We start from the raw sequence: 19657 nt of genomic DNA on the forward strand, positions 1-19657 counted from the left end.
CGGAAGTGATTTTATCAATAAAATAATACATCCATGTGTGGAATGGTGCACCTTGAGGGCTGCCCATTACTCTATTCAGCAGCAGGATGAGATCGCCATGATCTTCGTTGAAGTCAGTGCGGAATAAATTCTTTGGCACCTTCTTGAGATTGGGTCTTGGTTTTTCCTGCCACGACTTATTAATGTTTGTCATACAGAGTGTAGGTTGACTTTCATAGAGTTTCTTAGTTTCCTCCTTGGTTTTATATGAAGTTCAGTTATAGCTCGGAATTCCAAAGGCTTCCTGAATGGCCAGTTCTCCGAGATGAGCTAAGACTCTTCCATCTGGTGCAACAATTTCTCTCTTGGGCATTGTAGTGTAAGGCGCATTCGACCATTAGTTCTGTACATTCCATGGTTGGTGGAAATCCGGCTGCTTGGATGATGCCGTTTCTCATCATCCGGCGAGCAATGAGTGTTGGCGAAAATCCATCTAGGCCATACATCCTCTTTCTAAACTCTTTGAAATCTACGTGCCCAGGTTGGTGTCTGTGACATTCTTCCACTTGGAATTGATCTTCGATTCTGGTTGTAATCCTTTACTGGCGAACTTCATTTGTGCTTTTCTCGAAGGTGCTCCTTTGGTAGTCATCAACCTGCAAAAGACATAAAAATTTCACATCACTTCTGGAAAAAAAATTCAAAGTTTATTTCTGATTTTGGATGCTTTATCTCAAAATTTCAATTTTAGCCCTTTTTAAAAGCTAAGATTTTGTGAAAAATCAGATTGAAAGTGGAAGAATTTGGCTAAGTATCGAGAAGTAAATGGTTTAGACAGAAGAAATCAGTCAAAAATATGAATTTCTTGATCCTGTGGGGTTCTCCTTGACTGATTTTGATGAAAATTTCTCTTAAATTCTGAAAATTCTGTCACAAACTCAGAAAAAGCACCTTGTTCTTCCTTCCAACACTTAGAATATTTTGCTTCAACTAAGAAATTTGTCTTTGTCTTCCTTGAAAATTTCACTTTATTTCCAAAAGTCACCTCCAAAACTTGTCTTTCGAAAACTTGGGAGAAGAAAATTCCTTCAATCTTCAACCTTCAACTTGATAATGAATTTGAGAGTGATAGGTCGAATTAATATAGAGCTTGAGAGGTTCGATTTTAGGAGCTTCAAGTGTTTTTTTGTTTTTCCTTTTATTGACATTCCTTAAGTTCATCGAACTTAGCCTTGTTTTATTTCTCCTTCAAAATAGAAAGTTTTATCCTCTATCCAAGGCAATTTAGCATAGAATCTTCTAGATAATTCTCTTGAATTCCAATAATTTTCTTAGTGTTCAATTTATTTCCCTTCCGAAATAATTTAAGTGTTGAAAAAAAATTTTAAAATATTTTGTGTCAAGCTTAATTTTCCCATCCCATTCAATTAATTGACCCTTGATTTCATGTGTTTCTTTGTCGAAATTATTATTCTTCTAGCCATTTTTCTTTCTTCATCATGGCAAGTTGGTCATCTTCATGTCTAATCTTCGAATCATGGGCAAATTCTTATCCTGTTAGCGATCTTCACATATTTCATTTATGCCTAATTTCTTGCCAACTTGTGTTTGTGCAATTTACCTTGGGAAATTTTATTATCTATATGTCTAAGCCGAATGCCATATGCGAACTTGGCTAGTGTCTAGACTGGCAAAAGTTGTTTTCTTTATGCCAAAGCCCCCTTTGGGCGGACTTCATCATGATTTGGACGTCCAAACCTTGCCTAGGCGGACTTTAGGCCATGTCTTGCTTGCAAAATTTTTATTTTCTTCTAACCTTGTCCAAAAATCTCTTACTTTTTCTTTGGGTGGACTTGGAGGAAATCTTGCCATGGGCGGACTTGGCTTCACCTTGAGCTTCTTTTTACTTTCAACCTTGTCTTGCTTTAATCCTTCTTGTGGGCGGACTTTGAAGTGCATTAGACATGTTTTTCTTTTCTCTTGTCATCTTGGCCTAGGTGGACTTGAAGTCTTGTTTGCCATTTTTTTTAATGCCTTGGCGGACTTTGGAGGTCTCTTGCCAATGTCGAACTTGGCATGCTTTATGCCAAAACCTCTTAACTGCAAGTAGGAGCTAACTTTAACCTTTGCTATCTCTCTTAACTAAAGATAGGAGTTTGCTGCTTGTTTACCAACTTTATTTGTACATGGGGGAACTTGATGGCTTCTAAGACATAGGTGGACTTTGTAGACCACCAAGCAAGGGCGGACTTGACAAATGTTTAGCCATGTCCCTCATGCTTTGGGCAGACTTTGTGTTACCTTTTCCATTTACCTCTTATACCTTGGGCAAACTTCAAGCTTTCTTAGCACATGGTGGACTTTGAAGGTTCATAGGCTAGGGCAAACTTGGAAGACCATTGGACAAGGCGGACTTCACCTTTCATCAGCCATCTCCTCTCATGTTTAGGCGAAGTTCATACCTCCATTGGCTTGTGTGTATGCAATCAACCATGGTGGACTTGGGAGCTCACAAGACATTTCCTAACTTTACCTCTTCCTCTGCCATGTCCAGTTTTGATCAACCATGTTCATATCCGGATCATCTAGAACAAAACCCTAGATTAGGGTTTTACCTTGCTTTTTACACTTAGAGACAAAAATTTTTGATTTTGAAGACATGGGCACTGATGCCACGACCTAAAGAACCAAACCCTAATCTTACTTTCAAAAAAGAAGAAAAAAGCAAAAAGCACAAAAGCGATCCAAAAAGCTGCTTCTCTGATTGGTCCCAAAGTGCCAAAAATAAAAAAAGCAAAAAAACAAAAAAGCGGCATTCTTTAAAAATAGGAAGGTGTCAAAATTGACTCAAAGCAATTGTGATCTTCATCCTTTGGGCCTTCTGAGTGCTTTGGCGATGTCTAGATACTGATCTGGGAAATAATTCTCCATTTGACTCGGATGACTCCTCAAAAACTCTAACTCTAAACTCTCGAAAATAAAGACTTATGAAACTTGCAGACCTAAGACAAGACCCTAAAAAGAAAACAAGGGGTCCCTATTTGCAATGGGCCGATGTGTGAAATAGGTCACAACATATACTCTCTAGTGTCTATTAGCAAGTCAGTAGACGATCTTGGTGATTTGAATCATATTTATTCCTCTTTAGCACCTAAAACTTGCAAAATTTATTGTCCTAAAATCGTTGGTTTTGTCAACAATGATCCTAGAAGCATGGCTACTTGATGAACCTTGATTAAAAAACTAAGGCACCATGATGAAGATAGGGAAACCGATTTCAAACAAATCTGCAATTAGTATTAAGGCATGCTCATATTCACATTCTTTTTTGAAAACAAAAAGACCATTGATCTTGAAGCCCCTTGGATGAAGAATGATGGAAATGATAACCTCTCAATCTTCTTCCTATGTGCTGTATATAGCCCTTGTGATTGTTGAAACTCACCGAATGACGAAAATTATAGTCTACTAACAAATCACCATATAATCTTGGTGATTTGAACCTGATTTATAACTCTTCATCAACTAGAAGTTGCAAAATTCAGCATTTCGAAACTTGAGGATTTGTCAACAACCCTAGAATCTCCAATAGCAAACTTGCCAAAAAATTGCTTAATCTCAATAATATTTGATGATTTTATATGCTATTACTTTGTATTTAAAAATTAAATATGTTGTACTATTTACTTGTAGCTTAGATACAATAGCAAATAGAGAACCCTTAGCTCTTGGATCAAGCTTACAGTTTGCATCAGACTTAGGTTCAACCTAGTTGATACCAGTTACTTGAACTTGTTCCTTTGGAGCTAGGGACCCTACATAGAAGTAGGATTGATCTTGGGGGAAACTCCATGGTTAAGTATGCTTGAGTAAGAGTGGTATGGAATGGGAGACCTCTTGGGAAATCCCGATGCTTTCATCCTATGAGGATCAGCTAGATATATTGAGTGCTAAGTGGACCATTAATTCTCATGAGAGATGGGTTCATGTGAACTGCTACTCATTACATATGGGCTGATGAGTTTGACTCACATGCTTTTTAGTTTTTGATATTAGTAAAACATGCGAAAGGACCCAAACCCATTACAAAGAGAAACCAGAAAGGCAAGAGAAGAGAGTCTCACAAGGGGCGAGACTACCAAGCATTACATCAATAAGGAAACAAAATTGAGATTGCTTAAAAGACCATTAGAAGAAAAACAAAAACAACACTAGAATATCAAAGGACCAAAACAAAAAGACAAGTTATTGGTGAGCCAACTTCTTTAGCCCATTGATCGACTGTCATTCTCTATATAGGAATTTTAGTTTGTTAGTGAAGGTGACCTCCCCTTAGTTTTTCTCTTCATTCTTGGATATTTTTCCTTTGACATACAACATATTATCTCTTGTTCTATTAGCTGGACCGTCCTCTTCCACAATATTTTCATTGGTGTTAATTGTTGTCATTTTATGACACCCTTGGTCCATCAGTGAGAACCAATCAGAGATACGATCCATGGACTGGCACTGCCCCAGTTGATCAAAGTAAAAAGCAATGGAATTATGAAGTGTGAAGTGTTGTCTTGTCAGGAGGAAGTTCCTTCCTTAGCCATTTCTCTCTTCCCCGGAACTCCCAAACCCCGAGGTTTCGAAGTTCCGTCCTTTGCTCTCTAGTTCCCTGGAACTCCGGAACCTTGAGGTTTCGAATTTCCTTCCTTTGCTTCCTCTTCTCTCTACTTCCCAGGAACTCCGGAACCCCGAGGCTCCTTTCCCTTGCCCTTTTCTTTTCCCAGAACTCCGGAACCCCAAGGTTCCGAAGTCCCTTGCTGCCTCTCCTTCCCTTCCCCGGAACTCCGGAACCTCGTGGTTCCGAAGTTCCTTTCCTTAGCCTTTTCCTTTCCGTGTCTCTTCTTCTATTCTCCAGAACTCCGAAACCTCAAGGTTCCGAAGTTCCTTTCCTTTGCTTCCCTTCCTCTTTACCGAAACTCCAGTACCCCGTGGTTTCGGAGTTCCCTCCTTGCCTTTTTCCAATTCCCCGGAACTCCGGAACCCCAAGGTTCCGAAGTTCCTTTCTTGCCTTCTCTCTAGTTCTTCTGAGCTACGGAACCCTGAGGTTCCGAAGTTCCTTCCCTTGTCTCCTTCTCTCTTTCCCGGATTTTCGGAACCCCGAGGTTCCGAAGTTCCTTCCTTAGTCTTCTCCACTTTGGGAAACCGAGTTTTCGAAGTCTTCCGACTTCCTTCCGGCTTGCAACATTTACGGATGGCGTGATCAACACTCAAAGCTTTAATTGGTTCTACGACTCTTGTGACTTGTGCACCTTCTTTTGTGGAGCTACAAGGGTGCATTTAATGATTTTGGCAGGATTTCCATCAAGAGAGATACAGGGCCATGCTTGTTGTGGTAACTTATGTCATGTCTGAATGCTCCGACTTTGGAATGTCAGTCAATCTACCCTTCTCAGGGTTGCATTTTCAGGGTATGGCTAGGTTACTTGCATGTACAGAAAGTCAGGTGCATGCACTTCCCTACACTCCCAGACTGACATTTCCCTCCACAGACAAGGGTCATGATCACTCTTGTAACCAATTTTCTCTATAAAGGCTGTTAAGCTTCATTGTAAAGGTTTCTCTCCCTGCTGCCTTGAGCTATTCTATGCTCTTTCACTTCTCTTGTATTTATCTTGCATTTTTGCAACTATAAGTTGGCCATTGGCCTTGTAATGAATTGAAATCACCATTCTTGCCTTCCTTCAACTTATGTATGCTGTGTATGCTTCCTTACCTTCATCATAGGTGTATGTTTTGTGGCTCTTTTCTCATATATGCTGTGTTAATTTATTTCTGAGTGTGGCTTGTGGGAAACCTTCTCCCCTCTTGACATTCAGTGAATTCTAACCTCCATACATGCATCGGGGTCACTTATACAACTGAAGTTTTTGCATCTCCTGGGTATTTCAGTTGATTCTTTGTGTCATTTCGGGTAGGGAGAGAAACAATCTCTTCTAGGTGCATCACCTCCTTTTATTTTAAGCATTTCTCTCTTCCCTTTTCCTCTACAAGTTGTTAGGATAGGCTTAGGAATAAGTTTTGAAGTGTTGAGTTGGTTCAACACCTGCACCTGGTTTGAGAAGGAAGATGACCTTCTCTGGAGATTCAACCCCCTTGTGCAAGGTCCCACACTTAGGGGTTGTTTCCATGTTTCACAAGGTTGCTGAGTTGATAGCTCAGCAAAGGTGCAAGCTTTTGTGATAGCATTTTTTGGCATGCCCGATGGGACTTAATTTTGACATACATGCTAAGGATTCAGTGCTGGTCTTAGTGTCTCAGCCTTTAGAGGCAGTCATCTCTCAAGCACTTGGCGACTTTGCTCAACAAGTCCAGTTTCTTGTTCGTGACTAGTTCCTAACTCTTGGACCCCGGAACACCCAGGTTCCCAAGTCACCAACTCCAGAACTCTGGAACCCCCTGGTTTCGAAGTGCCTAAGTCCTCAACTCCAGAACCCCGAGGTTCCGAAGTCATGCAGTCCTAAGCCAAGCCAACTGAAGATTTAGTGGGTTCTTCAGTTCATCAAGCCTTTGGAGGCAACATCTTTCAAGCACCTGGCGACTCTACAATCATTTGGTGGATCTGTGCTATGTTATCAGTTGCTGGTTGAGAGGGTCCGTCTCCTTGTTTAAGCATTTTTTTAAACAAGCTCCATCTCTTTCAAATGTTTTAATATGAGTTCATATGATGGGTGTAACTTCTATTCACCCCCATTCTATGAGAATGCCGGCCATTTTCCCCCTCCTTACCAACAGGACCGAACTAGGACTGCTCCTAGTTTCAACCCAATTAACTTCACTTCAGCAGCAGGCGGGTACTTTCCTAATGCTTGCCACCCACCCACCCCTGCTCAACCTTCTTGTCAGCCCAACCAGCCCCAAGATGATGAAAAGAGGCAAATTGCAGAACTCAAAAGTGTGTTGCTTGATCTCTCCAAGTAGTTGGAGGAGTTGAAGAGGCAACAGGAGTGGGATTTGCAGCAGGATTAGCTTGCTTATCGGGCTTAGCTTCAGCAACAACAGATGGGATCCCAAAGACAACATAAGGATTTCTTTGCAAGGCAGCTTGCCTCTGCTAGGAAGAAAGAAATCGAGCAACTAGCAGCCACAGAGATGCGGCTCATACAGGAGGAGGTTTCTGCTCCTAGGGTTCCTAAGTTTGAAATCCCAAGCTTTAGGCAGAGGAGACCTTCCAAGCCTTCAACTAACCCCCCTAGTTTTAAAATTCCAAGTTTCAAGGGAGCTCTAGCTGTTGTTATACAAGAGCCTTCTCCTCAATGCCTTTTGCAAAACACCCCACCACCCAGGCCCTTTCCTGATGCTATCTCCCTTTTTAAGGGCGAACCTATTGTATGGAGGACAGATGGTTCCCATCCTCATCATGAGGAAGGGGTTCAATCAGCCATTGGTAAGTCTTCATATGCTCTAAAGGAGGAAGAATCAGCGATGCTGCAGGAGGATATTGAGAATAATCAGTTGCAGCAACAGGTCATTGAACAAGAATGTGAAGGAAAAGAGGATACTGTCCTCTCATTTGACAATCTTCCTTTCTTTATTGATCATGAAGAGAAGGATATGTCTACACCTCCCTCGATGGTAGCTCTAGAGCAACAAGCTAGTGTTGAGGAGGGCAAAGTGTGTAATGTTTTTTCTGCAGATTGCATGGTAGAAGGATTGTGTCATGAACTTGAGGTTGTTGCATTATGTTGCCGAGAGGAGGAAACAAAAACAAAGAGACAATCTGAAGATTTTAGTTATTCTTTTGAGGTGTCTCATAAACCTGAGATTTGTGCTGATGAGTTGGATATCAGCACATGTGAATATGATGTATGCTGGTTCTCCCCTGTACCTGAAAGTGATGACGTTGAATATGAAGTCTTCATTCAAGGTGAAGATGTTTCTTTTGGCATTAGGGATGATGTGCCTGAGCTTGAATGTTTCACTTGGGACCAACATACCAAGTTTGATGACATTGAGCAACATGTTGGTCATGCCTACAGTCTTTTGGTTGCTCAACTTGACAATATACCCAAGCTTCAAAGTTTCCAATTTGATGTGCCTGAAGAGCCCCCTTGTGCAAGCCAAGACAGGGATATGGTATACTTTTCATCACCATGCGAGTTCGAGGCCTTTTCCTTTGGTTTCAACTCACACCAAAATGCGGTCGGCTATTGTGAAAAAAAGGATGCCCCTTGTATAATAGAGATGCCTTCTCTTTCGCAAGGAGTAGTTCTTTTGATGCTAGCCAACTCATAAAAAACTTCCCTCTTGCTACTATGTGTATGCTTCATGCATCTCCGGATGTCTCAGGTGGCTATTTTCTATGGCTTCCCTATGGTGGCAAGGTGAATGGCAAAGTGTTCTTTCACCACATGAGTAGTATGCGTGATCTAATGCATGCATACAAGAGATTTCAACCATTACAACTAGTTGGTGAATGTAACAATGGTATGAGGGGGATCAACTCCTTCAAAAGGTTCCTCTTTGACAGAGGCAAAAGTATCAGTTGCCTCTTATTGTAACAATGTAAATATTAGTTAGGTTTCTTGTTTTCCAAGAAGTGCACGAGCACAGGCTGTTCCCCTTCAAAATGGCTGATCTTGATCCTCTGCGGGTTATAGAGGAGAGGGTTTTCTTCTTTCTTGCAGTTGTGACTCAGTGCCCAATGGATGTTCAAGGCTTCCGGACTTAATGCTTAGCAGGCAAGCATCACGCAGAAATCACCAAAAATGTTATGATTTTATGACACCCTTGGTTCATCAGTGAGAACCGATCAGAGATACGATCCATGGACCAACACTACCCTTGTTGATCAAAGTGAAAAGAAGTGGAATTATGAAGTGTGAAGTGTTGTCTTGTCTGGAGGAAGTTCCTTCCTTAGCCTTTTCTCTCTTCCCCGGAACTCCGGAACCTCAAGGTTCCGAAGTTCCTTCCTTTGCTCTCTAGTTCCCCGGAACTCCGGAACCCGGAGGTTTTGAAGTTCCTTCCTTTGCTCTCTAGTTCCCCAGAACTCCGAAACCCTGAGGTTCTGAAGTTCCTTCCTTTGCTTCCTTTTCTCTCTAGTTCCTCGGAACTCCGGAACCCCGAGGTTCCTTTCCCTTGCCCTTTTCTTTTCTCGGAACTCTGAAACCCCAAGGTTCCGAAGTCCCTTGCTGCCTCCCCTTCCCTTCCCCAGAACTCCGGAACGTTGTGGTTCCGAAGTTCCTTTCCTTAGCCTTTTCCTTTCCGTGTCTCTTCTTCTGTTCCTCGGAACTCCGAAACCCCGAGGTTCCGAAGTTCCTGTCCTTTGCTTGCCTTCCTCTTTCCCGAAACTCGGGAACCCTGTGGTTCCGAAGCCCCCTCCTTGCCTTTTTCCAATTCCCCGGAACTCCATAATCCTGAGGTTTCGAAGTTCCTTTCTTGCATTCTCTCCAGTTCTTCTGAACTTCAGAACCCTGAGGTTCTGAATTTCCTTCCCTTGTCTCCTCTCTTTCTTGGAACTCTGAAACCCCGAGGTTTCGAAGTTCCTTCCTTAGTCTTCCCCACTTTGGTAAACCGGGTTTCCGAAGTCTTCTGACTTCCTTCCGGCTTGCAACACTTCCGGATGTGTGATCAACACTTAAAGCTTTAAATGTTCCAACGACTCTTGTGACTTGTGCACCTTCTTTTGTGGAGCTACAATGGTGCATTTAATGATTTTGGCAGAATTTCCATCGAGAGGTACAGGGCTATGCTTGTTGTGGTAACTTATGTCATGTTTGCATTCTCTGACTTTGGAATGTTCATCAATCTACCCTTCTCAGGGTTGCATTTTCAGGGTATGGCGAGGTTGCTTGCATGTATAGAAAGTCAGGTGCATGCACTTCCCTGCACTCCCAAATTGACATTTCCTTGCACACACAAGGGTCATGATCACTCTTGTAACCAATTTTCTATATAAAGGTTGTTAAGCCTCATTGTAAAGGGTTCTTTCCCTGCCGGCTTGAGCTATTCTATTCTCTTTCACTTCTCTTGTATTTATCTTGCATTTTTGCAGCTGTAAGTTGGCCATTGGCCTTGTAATGAATTGAAATCACCATTCTTGCCTTCCTTCAACTTATGTATGCTGTGTATGTTTCCTTACCTTCATCATAGGTTTTAGTTTTGTGGCTCTTCTCTCATCATCAACCCAATCAAGTCATGACAAGGTAGCACATCCAAGTTCAATGAACCTGACTCATCCCGCGAAGGAGCAAGTGACACATGGCACTGCATCAAATATTATTCATTGCACCTAACCTCATCTCTCATAGGTTCATATTCAAGGAAGGATGTGTGTCGAAATGATGTAATTTTATCATTGGCCAAGGAGCTAGTTGTAACTAACCCTAATTAGGGTTTTATCATGTAATCTCGACTGTTGATCTTGAATCCATTAGAGCCATTCAAATGTAATGACACCTCTGTATAAAGATCAAACTTCTCATTTGTAAAGGTTAATGGAAGAATTGACAATAGTTAGGAGTAGAAGAGATTAGAAGTAGCAATAGAGTAGGAGGAAAGGAGATTGTTGCCAAGGCTTGCTGGAATCAACATAATATTTTCATGGAAGATATGGTGGACTTTGTGTTGTTTCAACATTTTGCATGGTCTCTACTTCTCAAGTTTTATTTGTTGATTAGATGAATGAAATAGCTTATTGTTGATGAATGGTTAAGCCTAATGTTCATACCATTTGGAATTTCTTGATTGCAAATTGCAATGTATGGCTAGAATGAACTTATCTCAAAGCTTAACTTCAATTACTTTATGCTCATTGTTCATAGTGTTGGTGCGCACAAGTGTTATGAAAATCATTCCTCATGGCGAAGCAAAGTTTGGTTAGCTGTCATCCATCAACAATCATTTCCTACATTCTTACCCTTTGCCTTTTATCCTTTATTTTTCCAAGTTAATCAGTAAAATTCCACATTCTAGCTATGTTCGGAAGCATAATTCCCTTTGTGATTACCAGGAAGATCACATCAAACATTGAGTCTATCCAAAACTTAAAGTCAATTATTCGCATTGTAAACCATGAAGTTGTCTTGTTTGATCATATTCTTTAGCATATGAGGTTTATTTGTTGAAGAGATTATAGAATACTTAGTATTTTGTTTTGTGTTTGAGGTGTGCTAAAAACCACATCAACAAAATTGGTGCTAGAGGGAGTGCTACGAATGAATTTCAGATCATGAGTTAGGAATCATAATGAGATTTCAAGCTACATTTGAGATATGTAGATCTCTTTCAAGTTGAAAAAATCCAAAAAAAAGTAAAAATTTGAAAAATCCATAAAAATAAAAACAGATTTCTCAATGGATGGGCCGTTTCATCTTTTGCATGGCCAAGGGGATCAACAAGTTAATATTCTTCAGCTTTGGTGGACTTTGAATGCGCAACTACACCTACGAAATTTGTTCGAATTTGCAACATCATGGAAATGTAGAATCCATGATACAGATGAGCATGATGAAATGCATTTCTTGACATTCTTGTCAAGGCTGGAGTCAACATTACAAGGGATTTTTTTTTTGGGAAATCCCCAAGCTGGAGGTGTTCACAGAATTAGACAAATTCAATGTTTCCAAAAATAATGACGCACTCACAAAGTTTAGAGGGATGATTGAAAATCAATTATGTCTTGATGACGAATTAGGTTTGGAGAGTATAATGCTACCTTGGTGGTGGAGGATTTACAACGAACCAGCTCAAAATTTACTTGTTCATTGTGTCAAGAGGTTATCAATTAAGTTAGATACCAGTTTGGACTGCCAAAGTTATTAGTTGAATGTATCACCGACAAGATTTGGAAGGCATATCTTGTAGGTGAGGAGTATAGAAGAACTAAAGAATAACGTATTACGTCATCCGAAGGTGAAGGAGGTCAATTGCAAGAAGATAGGACCAATGAATCTAGTGATCAAGGCATCACAATTGAGGGCAACCTTGCACCCAAGGAAGTTGAGGAAACAATGGGAGATGTTCAAGTTGAGGAGGATTCGACTGAAGAGTTGCAAGTTGTTCTAAGTGGATAATTTTCATGCATCATTGGAGAGAATGATCGAGTGAGCATTGTAGAAGAGCTAGAGAACGAAGGGCAATTCGAGGTGGTGCTAGCATCAAAAATTGTATATGAAGAACAACTAAAGAAAGTTTTTGAAGATCAATCTATAAGGGAACCCCTAGTTTTTGAGAATATGCTTATAGAATTGCACAAAGAAGCATGGTTTATGCAAAATGACAAACAAGATGTCACCACGTGAGCAAACCATGCAGAGCAATTCAAATCGGCACTAAGTGTACTTCCAACAAGGTCTCAAGAAGAGCGAGTTGATGTGAGAGGAACGATACATCACCAATTGCGACATCCTGACACCGATCTATCATCATACGATGTGTTGGTAAATATCACATAAGAATCCTCGTTCGAAGATGAAGCAAACAAAGTTGTCTTTTTCCCTGTTCTTAATTTTGAAAGTTATGAATTTGATTTTGGGGTTTTTGGAAAAACAACTTGTGTTCGGATTGACCATGGACTTGATGAATCGCCACAACTGCTAATTTTGTATGAGATTTTGCTTCAGTATGAGAGATGCATTGTGAGAGCTTGCTTCTTCGAGTTCAAGGATGAGTTTGCAAAACTTACGAACTATCACTCTTGCCATGCTTTTTTGAACCTTTTGAGAAATCATGTGAGGCCATGATCATATTTGGGTCTTTTGAGTCTTGTTCGTTTGAGGAGTCTTGTACATATCTTAGGGTTGGTTTTCTTTTTTTCTGTGTGTTTTAGTTCAGTTGTTTTGAGTGAGCCTGGTTGTCAATTTGCCTTGAGTCATTTGGCTCAAGATTGTTAGGTGGCTCAAGAGGTCAAGTCATTTGGTTTGTTTTCTTTAGTTTTAGTTTGCTTAGTTTAGTTTCCTTTGTGATAGCTTAATTTGTGAGAAAGGTGTTATGTTGTTTTCACATACATTGGCACAATTTTGATTTTATGTTTGGTCCATTCCCTAGATAACCACTTATGAAGTGCTTTAGAATCCGTGGTTATTTTTCTTTAATTTGATCATTTAGTTAGGATTTGTACTCGACCTGGAAGGGAATCACTTATTGTGTCTTGACACTGATATCTTGTGATTATTATATTTTACCATTAATCAATTGCTCTAAGTCATTGTGGTTTCTTAGGTGAAGTCATGGTTAGTGAAAAATCTAAATTCCTACTTCAACACCATTGTATTTCGCAAACCCATTATAAGCTTCACTGCTTATGAGCCAAACTGTGAAGTTAATTAAAAGAAAGTGTAAAAAAAAAGGTTGTATCAATGAGAAAAAAAAGAAAAGAAAGAAATATCAAGGTTTTTGGCTTTGTGAACATACGAGTAACTCCATTGGGGCTATGGACGCCTGGTTGGAAATAGAGCAATATTTGTGAGATTACAGTGATAAACTTGTCAAGGCTATGGACGCTCACTGGCGGCGAGGTTCTATCCAGGAATCTTTTGAATTTTGGACTACTCACATAGCTCGTCACGGTGGATTCTAGGAGTCATAATGGTCTTATGAGTTGGAATGAAACAATTGCACACACCTGGGTAATCAAAGATGAGATGCCTTGATCTAGTTTGGGATTCTTCTTTCCATTTGAGTATGTTTCCTAGTCCCTTGATAGGTTGTGTTGAATTATCTAGAGGTTCTAGGTTTGGATTGAGTCTTTATCTTTGAAATGTTCAGGAAGATTTATTCAAATTAATGCTAGATGTTGTGATGTTACCACACACCATTGCAAATGGGGAACCCCACTTTTTTGCTTTCTAGCTTTGGTTTTAGTTAGGTTGTCTTCAAGATTGGCAGTAGTTTTGTAGTCTTTAGCCTTTTCTTGTGAGAGGGGAGTATGTTTTGTGAGTGTAAGGATTGAGGATTGAGGGAAGTTGCAAATGTTGTCCATATTGCAAAGTTGTCGAAATTGCTAAAATTGCCAAATCTTGTCAAAGTTGTCAAGTGTGAGAAGTGGTAATGTTTCTAGTAATTCTGTCAGGAATCGCAAGCATAATGTCTTAGGGTTAGTAAGATTTCAAGTCTGCATTGTGCAGGGCTTAGGTGGGTAATTGAGGAGAGGGAACTCAAAATTTGTCTGTCTGGAGTCAAACCCCTCATTTCATGTATAAATTTGTGCAAGGTCCAGGGGGGTAAGTTATGCACTAATGTCAAACCCTACCTCAAGATGATCATTCAAAAATGGCTGAGTGTAGATTAAAGGGCCCTTATGCTTGTACTACTTTGTGCATACCCAAGGTCATAGTGCGCTTTAACATTTACTTGTGCAACTTGGGCATGCCTACTTCTCAAATGCACTCGTAATTTTGTGCAACCCTATCCTTTAAACCTACTCTTGGATGAAGTTGTGCACGTCACCACCTCATTTGCACCCTTGCACCTTTAGTTGTGCAAGTCAACTCTCAATATACTCTCTACAAAGATGATTGAGTGTCTATCTTGGATGATGAAACATGTGCCGAACACAATTGTAAGCAAAGATCATCAATTTCCTTATCCTTTTATTCGACTATCTTGGTAGCTTGATCTCTATCCTTGAGCAAATGTAAGTAATCAGCCTTTATCATTTCAATTGCCTATTTGATAGGTTACAATTGTACATGAAATATCCCACTTTGGAGACCTCTTTGTCTTTCCTCCTTTTGGGTCTTACCCATAGTTGAAAAACTCGGACTCAGTAGTGATATGGTTGGCCCAAATTGTTTAAAAACTGGGGACCCACCAAAAAACTTAGCAAAAATTTATCAATAACTCGACAAAGTTATTGAACATTTGAAAATATATAATTTCTTAAAATATTCTTAGAAAACATACATATACACCGAATTGAATGTAAATATAATTCAAAACTACAAATGCGCTGTAAATAATTTATAGCATTATTTATATTTAGTCATTTATAGTTTTAAACCGACTATCATATTTTTGGAGCATTAATTATATTTAATAATTTATAGTTTTGTGGTCACCACATTTCAATATGGTATGTATTATTTTTGTGCCTGTGAAGTGGTGACAAACAATTGCATACAATTCAAAATACAAATTAGATCGATTCATGCCCTAATCGTGTCATCCTTCCTATGTTGTCCTTCCCATGCTGTCCTATTAATCACATCTTTATCTTCCCTTTGTCATGGCTAGAAACCTGTAAATATGTCTTACATTTGTTAGGGTTAACGTTTCTGCCAATTTTTTCACTGTTTTCATGCAATTTTCTTGCAATTTTTAAGGGTTTTACTCAGTACAAGTTAGGCAAAAACTTGTCATTGAGTATATAGATGAGTGGCTTGCATTGGATTAGGGCTCGCAAGTACTCGCGTGGCTTGTGATTTTCAAGTGAGTTTTTCATCTATGGTCTCACGTATTAGGTCATCAATGGCTATGTGAGTGCTATCAATTCTTGTTAGTGCTTGTACTACCTTGTCATTTGAAAGTTGAAACCACACATTGAATTTTAATACTTTTTAATGCCATAAATTTATGATCAAATTCATTTAAGTTATTTGAGCTACCACCTAAAGAATTTCTAATTCCTCTTCATTTGAATGAACATTATCTCCATCAATAATCTCATCACTTGAAACCTTAGAATCTTCTTGTAGGCATGGTGTGACAGCATTATGATCATCACAAGATTCCCTCTTTTCAGCATCAACTTCTGATTCAGCTTACCTAAAAAACTCATCATAGAGATTTTTGAATATTTCACTTGCAGATGCATAAAGTGATTCTCTTTCATTCTTGCTTTGTGATGTAGTTGCAGATTGTCTTGATAGGGAATCTTTATATTGCTGCATACTATAAGATAAGCTCTATTTGTGCTGATAGAGAAGTTTCTCTGTCTCCTTCAAGACTTGCAACTCTTTAGGTCCTTGATTAAAATCAGCAAGGTGACTTTTCTCATTAAAGATCAAGTTTTTTTGTTTGTCTTCAATGGCACGATTTTCAAAATCAGCTCCGTTTCTAACCCTTCCAATGCTTAACTTGAATAGAAGGTTTGTTAGCAATAAAGTCAAGCAATGAATCATCAAAAGATCCCATCGCTTGTCCCTGTAAGCATTTCGGTGTCAAACCACCTAGATCCCAAGGCCTTATGGCTTTTTTAATTTGTTCTAAAAAAATAGGCTTATCTAGCTCCCCATTAGTTGTTGTTTTTCCTTCAAATAAACCATTCGGAAACTCTTCCATACATTCCTCATGATTAATGACATTATCTTCTTCATAAAAAAGTTCTCTAGGTGGATCTTCCTCAATTTCAACATACTCTGTTTCTGAAATCTCAAGTGGACCAATCTGAAAGTCTCCATTCTTAAAATCAGCCTCATGTGATGACAAATCAGATTTGTTATATCAATGCCACCAATGCCATCCTCAATAAGCTCGGTCTGGTAGTCAAGCCAGAAGCCATCTATGAGACCGTCACTGTAATGAGATAAAGTATCATCATGGTTAGCTATTTTGAGGACTTCATCCTTACTTCCTTCAACAGACCTGTCATTTGAAAGTGTGTTAAGGAATTTAACTATGAAAACTTTGTACAACTGTCACCAACTTCGTTGGATAGCTCTACAGGTGTATTCAAGGCTATTGTTATGTCATTTCTATCATGGGAAGCCTTATCCATGGTAGTTGCATGCAAGTCAATTGAATCATCTTGAGGCTCTACTACATAGTTCTTTTGTATCATAGCAGCTATTCCATCATTTGTCTTTAGTGCTAACATCTTATTTTCAAACCCTTCCTTAAGTTTGGATTTGTCATTGTTTTAAGGTACTCTTTAACGTCTAGATCCTTCATTAGATTAGAGAGTTCTTGCATCATCTTAGATATTGACTTATCAGCTATACACATCTTTCCAACTTTGTTATGCAACTGGTGAAATGCAACAAGTGACCACTACCCAGCAGGCTGGTAGGAAAAACTCGCTGTGATGCCACCGAAATGTCCCACCCTGATTTTGATATTTGTTTTTCTGAAGTTTGTCTTTTCTAATTTTTTTGTTTCTTCAATTTCTGATTTTTTTTTATATTTTTGCATATAATGGAAATGAATGCTGGAAAATGAAATTAAACAACTCTTAGTACTAAAAGATAAATAACTTCACCAAACCCACAATTATTATTTGCATCAAATTTAAATATTGAACATACCCCAGTCCACGCCTCAGCAAGAAACACAACACCCCAAACGTCCACCTAGAAAGATGAATTTGCTGACTAAAGGACAGCTACCAGTGAAGACTGGTACAGCCTGATTTAGGTTCTGAATATGATCTGAAATTGCATTCCCAAACCCCACATTGGCGTTATGAAAGGTACAGCCTGATTTGGAGATGGTACAACCAACAATGGTGAACCTCCAATGCGTCTAATCTGCAATTTAAACCTTTCAATCTGCTCTCTTTCAATCTGTTGAAAATCTGATTGAATTAGGTTTGATGAATTGAATTTAATGAAGAACAATTATAACCTCTAAATGAGATTATCAAATTGAGCGCTCTTGGTGATCTTTCACATTTGCAAACACTGTTCTTTTTGAGGGATTTCATCCTCAAAAATCTATGGCTTTCACAAATTAGCAAACCCTTGCTTCAGCTCTGCATATGAAATTTGCAAACACAAGTATATGAAAAAACTCTCAAATGATTTTTTTTATATCTCCCCAAAAGCTCATGTCCCTCATCACTTTTTAATCATTTTAAATTAATTTCTTTTGATGTCTTAAAACTCCATAGCTGGCATCCCCTTTATGGTTCTTAATTAATCACTTTATGAGACTAATATATTTAACTCTTTTAAGTTTTAACCCCTTACGACCCCTTTCTCGTAAAGTCATTTAATATAATTAATAAATATTAAAGTAAATACTTGATAAGAATATAATAAATCAAATTAAATCATTAAACTATGAGACTAATCCTGTCAACTTTCTAGATATAGCCATGATGCCCATTGATCAACTTGTGACTTACTATAAATAGTAAGTACGATCCAAACGTCCAAGTGACTTACTAAAAATAATGTGTGGCAAAGAGCCCTGAATGATCTCAGGAAGGCATACCACAAATAAATTGGAACGCTAAGATGAAGAATACTGAGATAAGCACCAAAAGGTCTGCTGAAGAGCCATAGAACACCCTCAGAAGGGTCCCTTAATTACCATGCTAGCCTACAAGGACCAAAGTCAATAGGCTAATCATACAAATAATGCTGCTGCTTAAAAAGGGGACATTACATATTTTCTTTTGAGTTTATCTTCAACTGTGTAGTAAATTGTTTTAAATATTGAATTGAGATTTATTTTCTATCAAAGTGTCATCGTGGATATAATGCATATTATTGTATTGATTAAACAGGGATTTTCAATCAGTATTTCTTGGTTGTATGAATCTCATGCTCCAATTTTTGGATCACTTGCTGTGGATTCTTGCACCGGTTATGGTATTATTTATTCTACTTTTCGAAAGATTACTTTTATCTTATTACTTTGAAGTTGGGATATTTTTAATATTTGGAATTGTCAAATAAGTGCATGTATTTAACTTGAAAATCAAATGTGTTATATTCAATGTTTAATGTGTTCTCATAATTACATTCTCTTATTGAGATGCAATAACACTTGTAAATATTTTGATGATGGCTGCCAGTGATTTGTAGCATGGTGAATGGAAATATAATTGCCTTGTCCACCTTTGGCAAATGTGTTTGGCAGGTGTGTCATTTTACTTCCATTTAGAGACTTAAAAAGTTATAGTAGATATACCTAAAAGAAATAGATTTTGATATGTTGAACTTGGACGTAGAGGATGCTAAAAATCTTTTTTGTCAATTCTTAGTTGCTGATTTCCTAAACACCAATCACTTGGTATTTTTAAGTTACTTATGTTTATAAATTATTTAATGCCATAACAAAAAATATCTTTGGCCATGGGAGGTTTGTAGAAATCAAAGATGCTGCATGCAATAACAATTCCATGAAGTGACTGGTAAATAATTGTCAGTAAAAATGGGTGAGCTTATTTTGCTACTTTTATTGTGCTTTAGATATAGACATCAATGTTCTTGAATACTAATCATAAGATAATGCTATGTAAGATGCTACCCCTAGTTTGCTTCCAAATTTATTCTCTTTATTACCTTCCAGTTATTTACTATTTGAACTTGAAGAGCACTCAGTATAACAACAATTTATTACTTTTTCTAATCAACCACAGCAGTACTATTTTGATACATATTCATCCACAATAATAACACACATGCAAGATCTAGCAATAAGTGTAATGTCCCCTGTGATATCCCCACTTTGAAATAGAATTTAATAATAAATGATAATAATATCCCCACTTTGAAATAGAATTTAATAATAAATTATAATAATATCCCCACTTTGAAATAGAATTTAATAATAAATGATAATAATAAAATTAAAATATAAAATGATATAATTAAATATGATTAATTAAAAATTAATTAAGTTAATGAAAAGTCAAAAGACATGAAAGGAAAAGTTGTGACTCCCTCAACAATGATATATAAAAGGGAGAAGAAAACCTCATTTGAGGGGGGGATAATTTGGTAATGAGAAGTGCATATCTGAT

General features: G+C 38.4%; 1 protein-coding gene across 6 annotated transcripts in view; it reads left to right on the forward strand.

The window, feature by feature from the left end:
- LOC131069486 (putative acyl-activating enzyme 19) overlaps positions 1 to 19657 on the forward strand; it is a 349361-nt gene that overhangs the window by 207907 nt on the left and 121797 nt on the right. For all 6 annotated transcript variants that reach the window (XR_009112138.2, XM_058004939.2, XM_058004937.2 and 3 more), the window contains 2 exons: positions 18416 to 18500; positions 18707 to 18771. Coding sequence is in view for 5 of the 6 variants with exons in the window: in XM_058004939.2 (XP_057860922.2) it covers positions 18416 to 18500; positions 18707 to 18771 (150 nt within the window). In the remaining variant the exon portion in view is untranslated. The remainder of the gene's footprint in view (positions 1 to 18415; positions 18501 to 18706; positions 18772 to 19657) is intronic.

This window comes from Cryptomeria japonica, chromosome 11 (genome assembly GCF_030272615.1).
Source record: "Cryptomeria japonica chromosome 11, Sugi_1.0, whole genome shotgun sequence".
NCBI classification, from domain to species: Eukaryota; Viridiplantae; Streptophyta; class Pinopsida; order Cupressales; family Cupressaceae; genus Cryptomeria; species Cryptomeria japonica.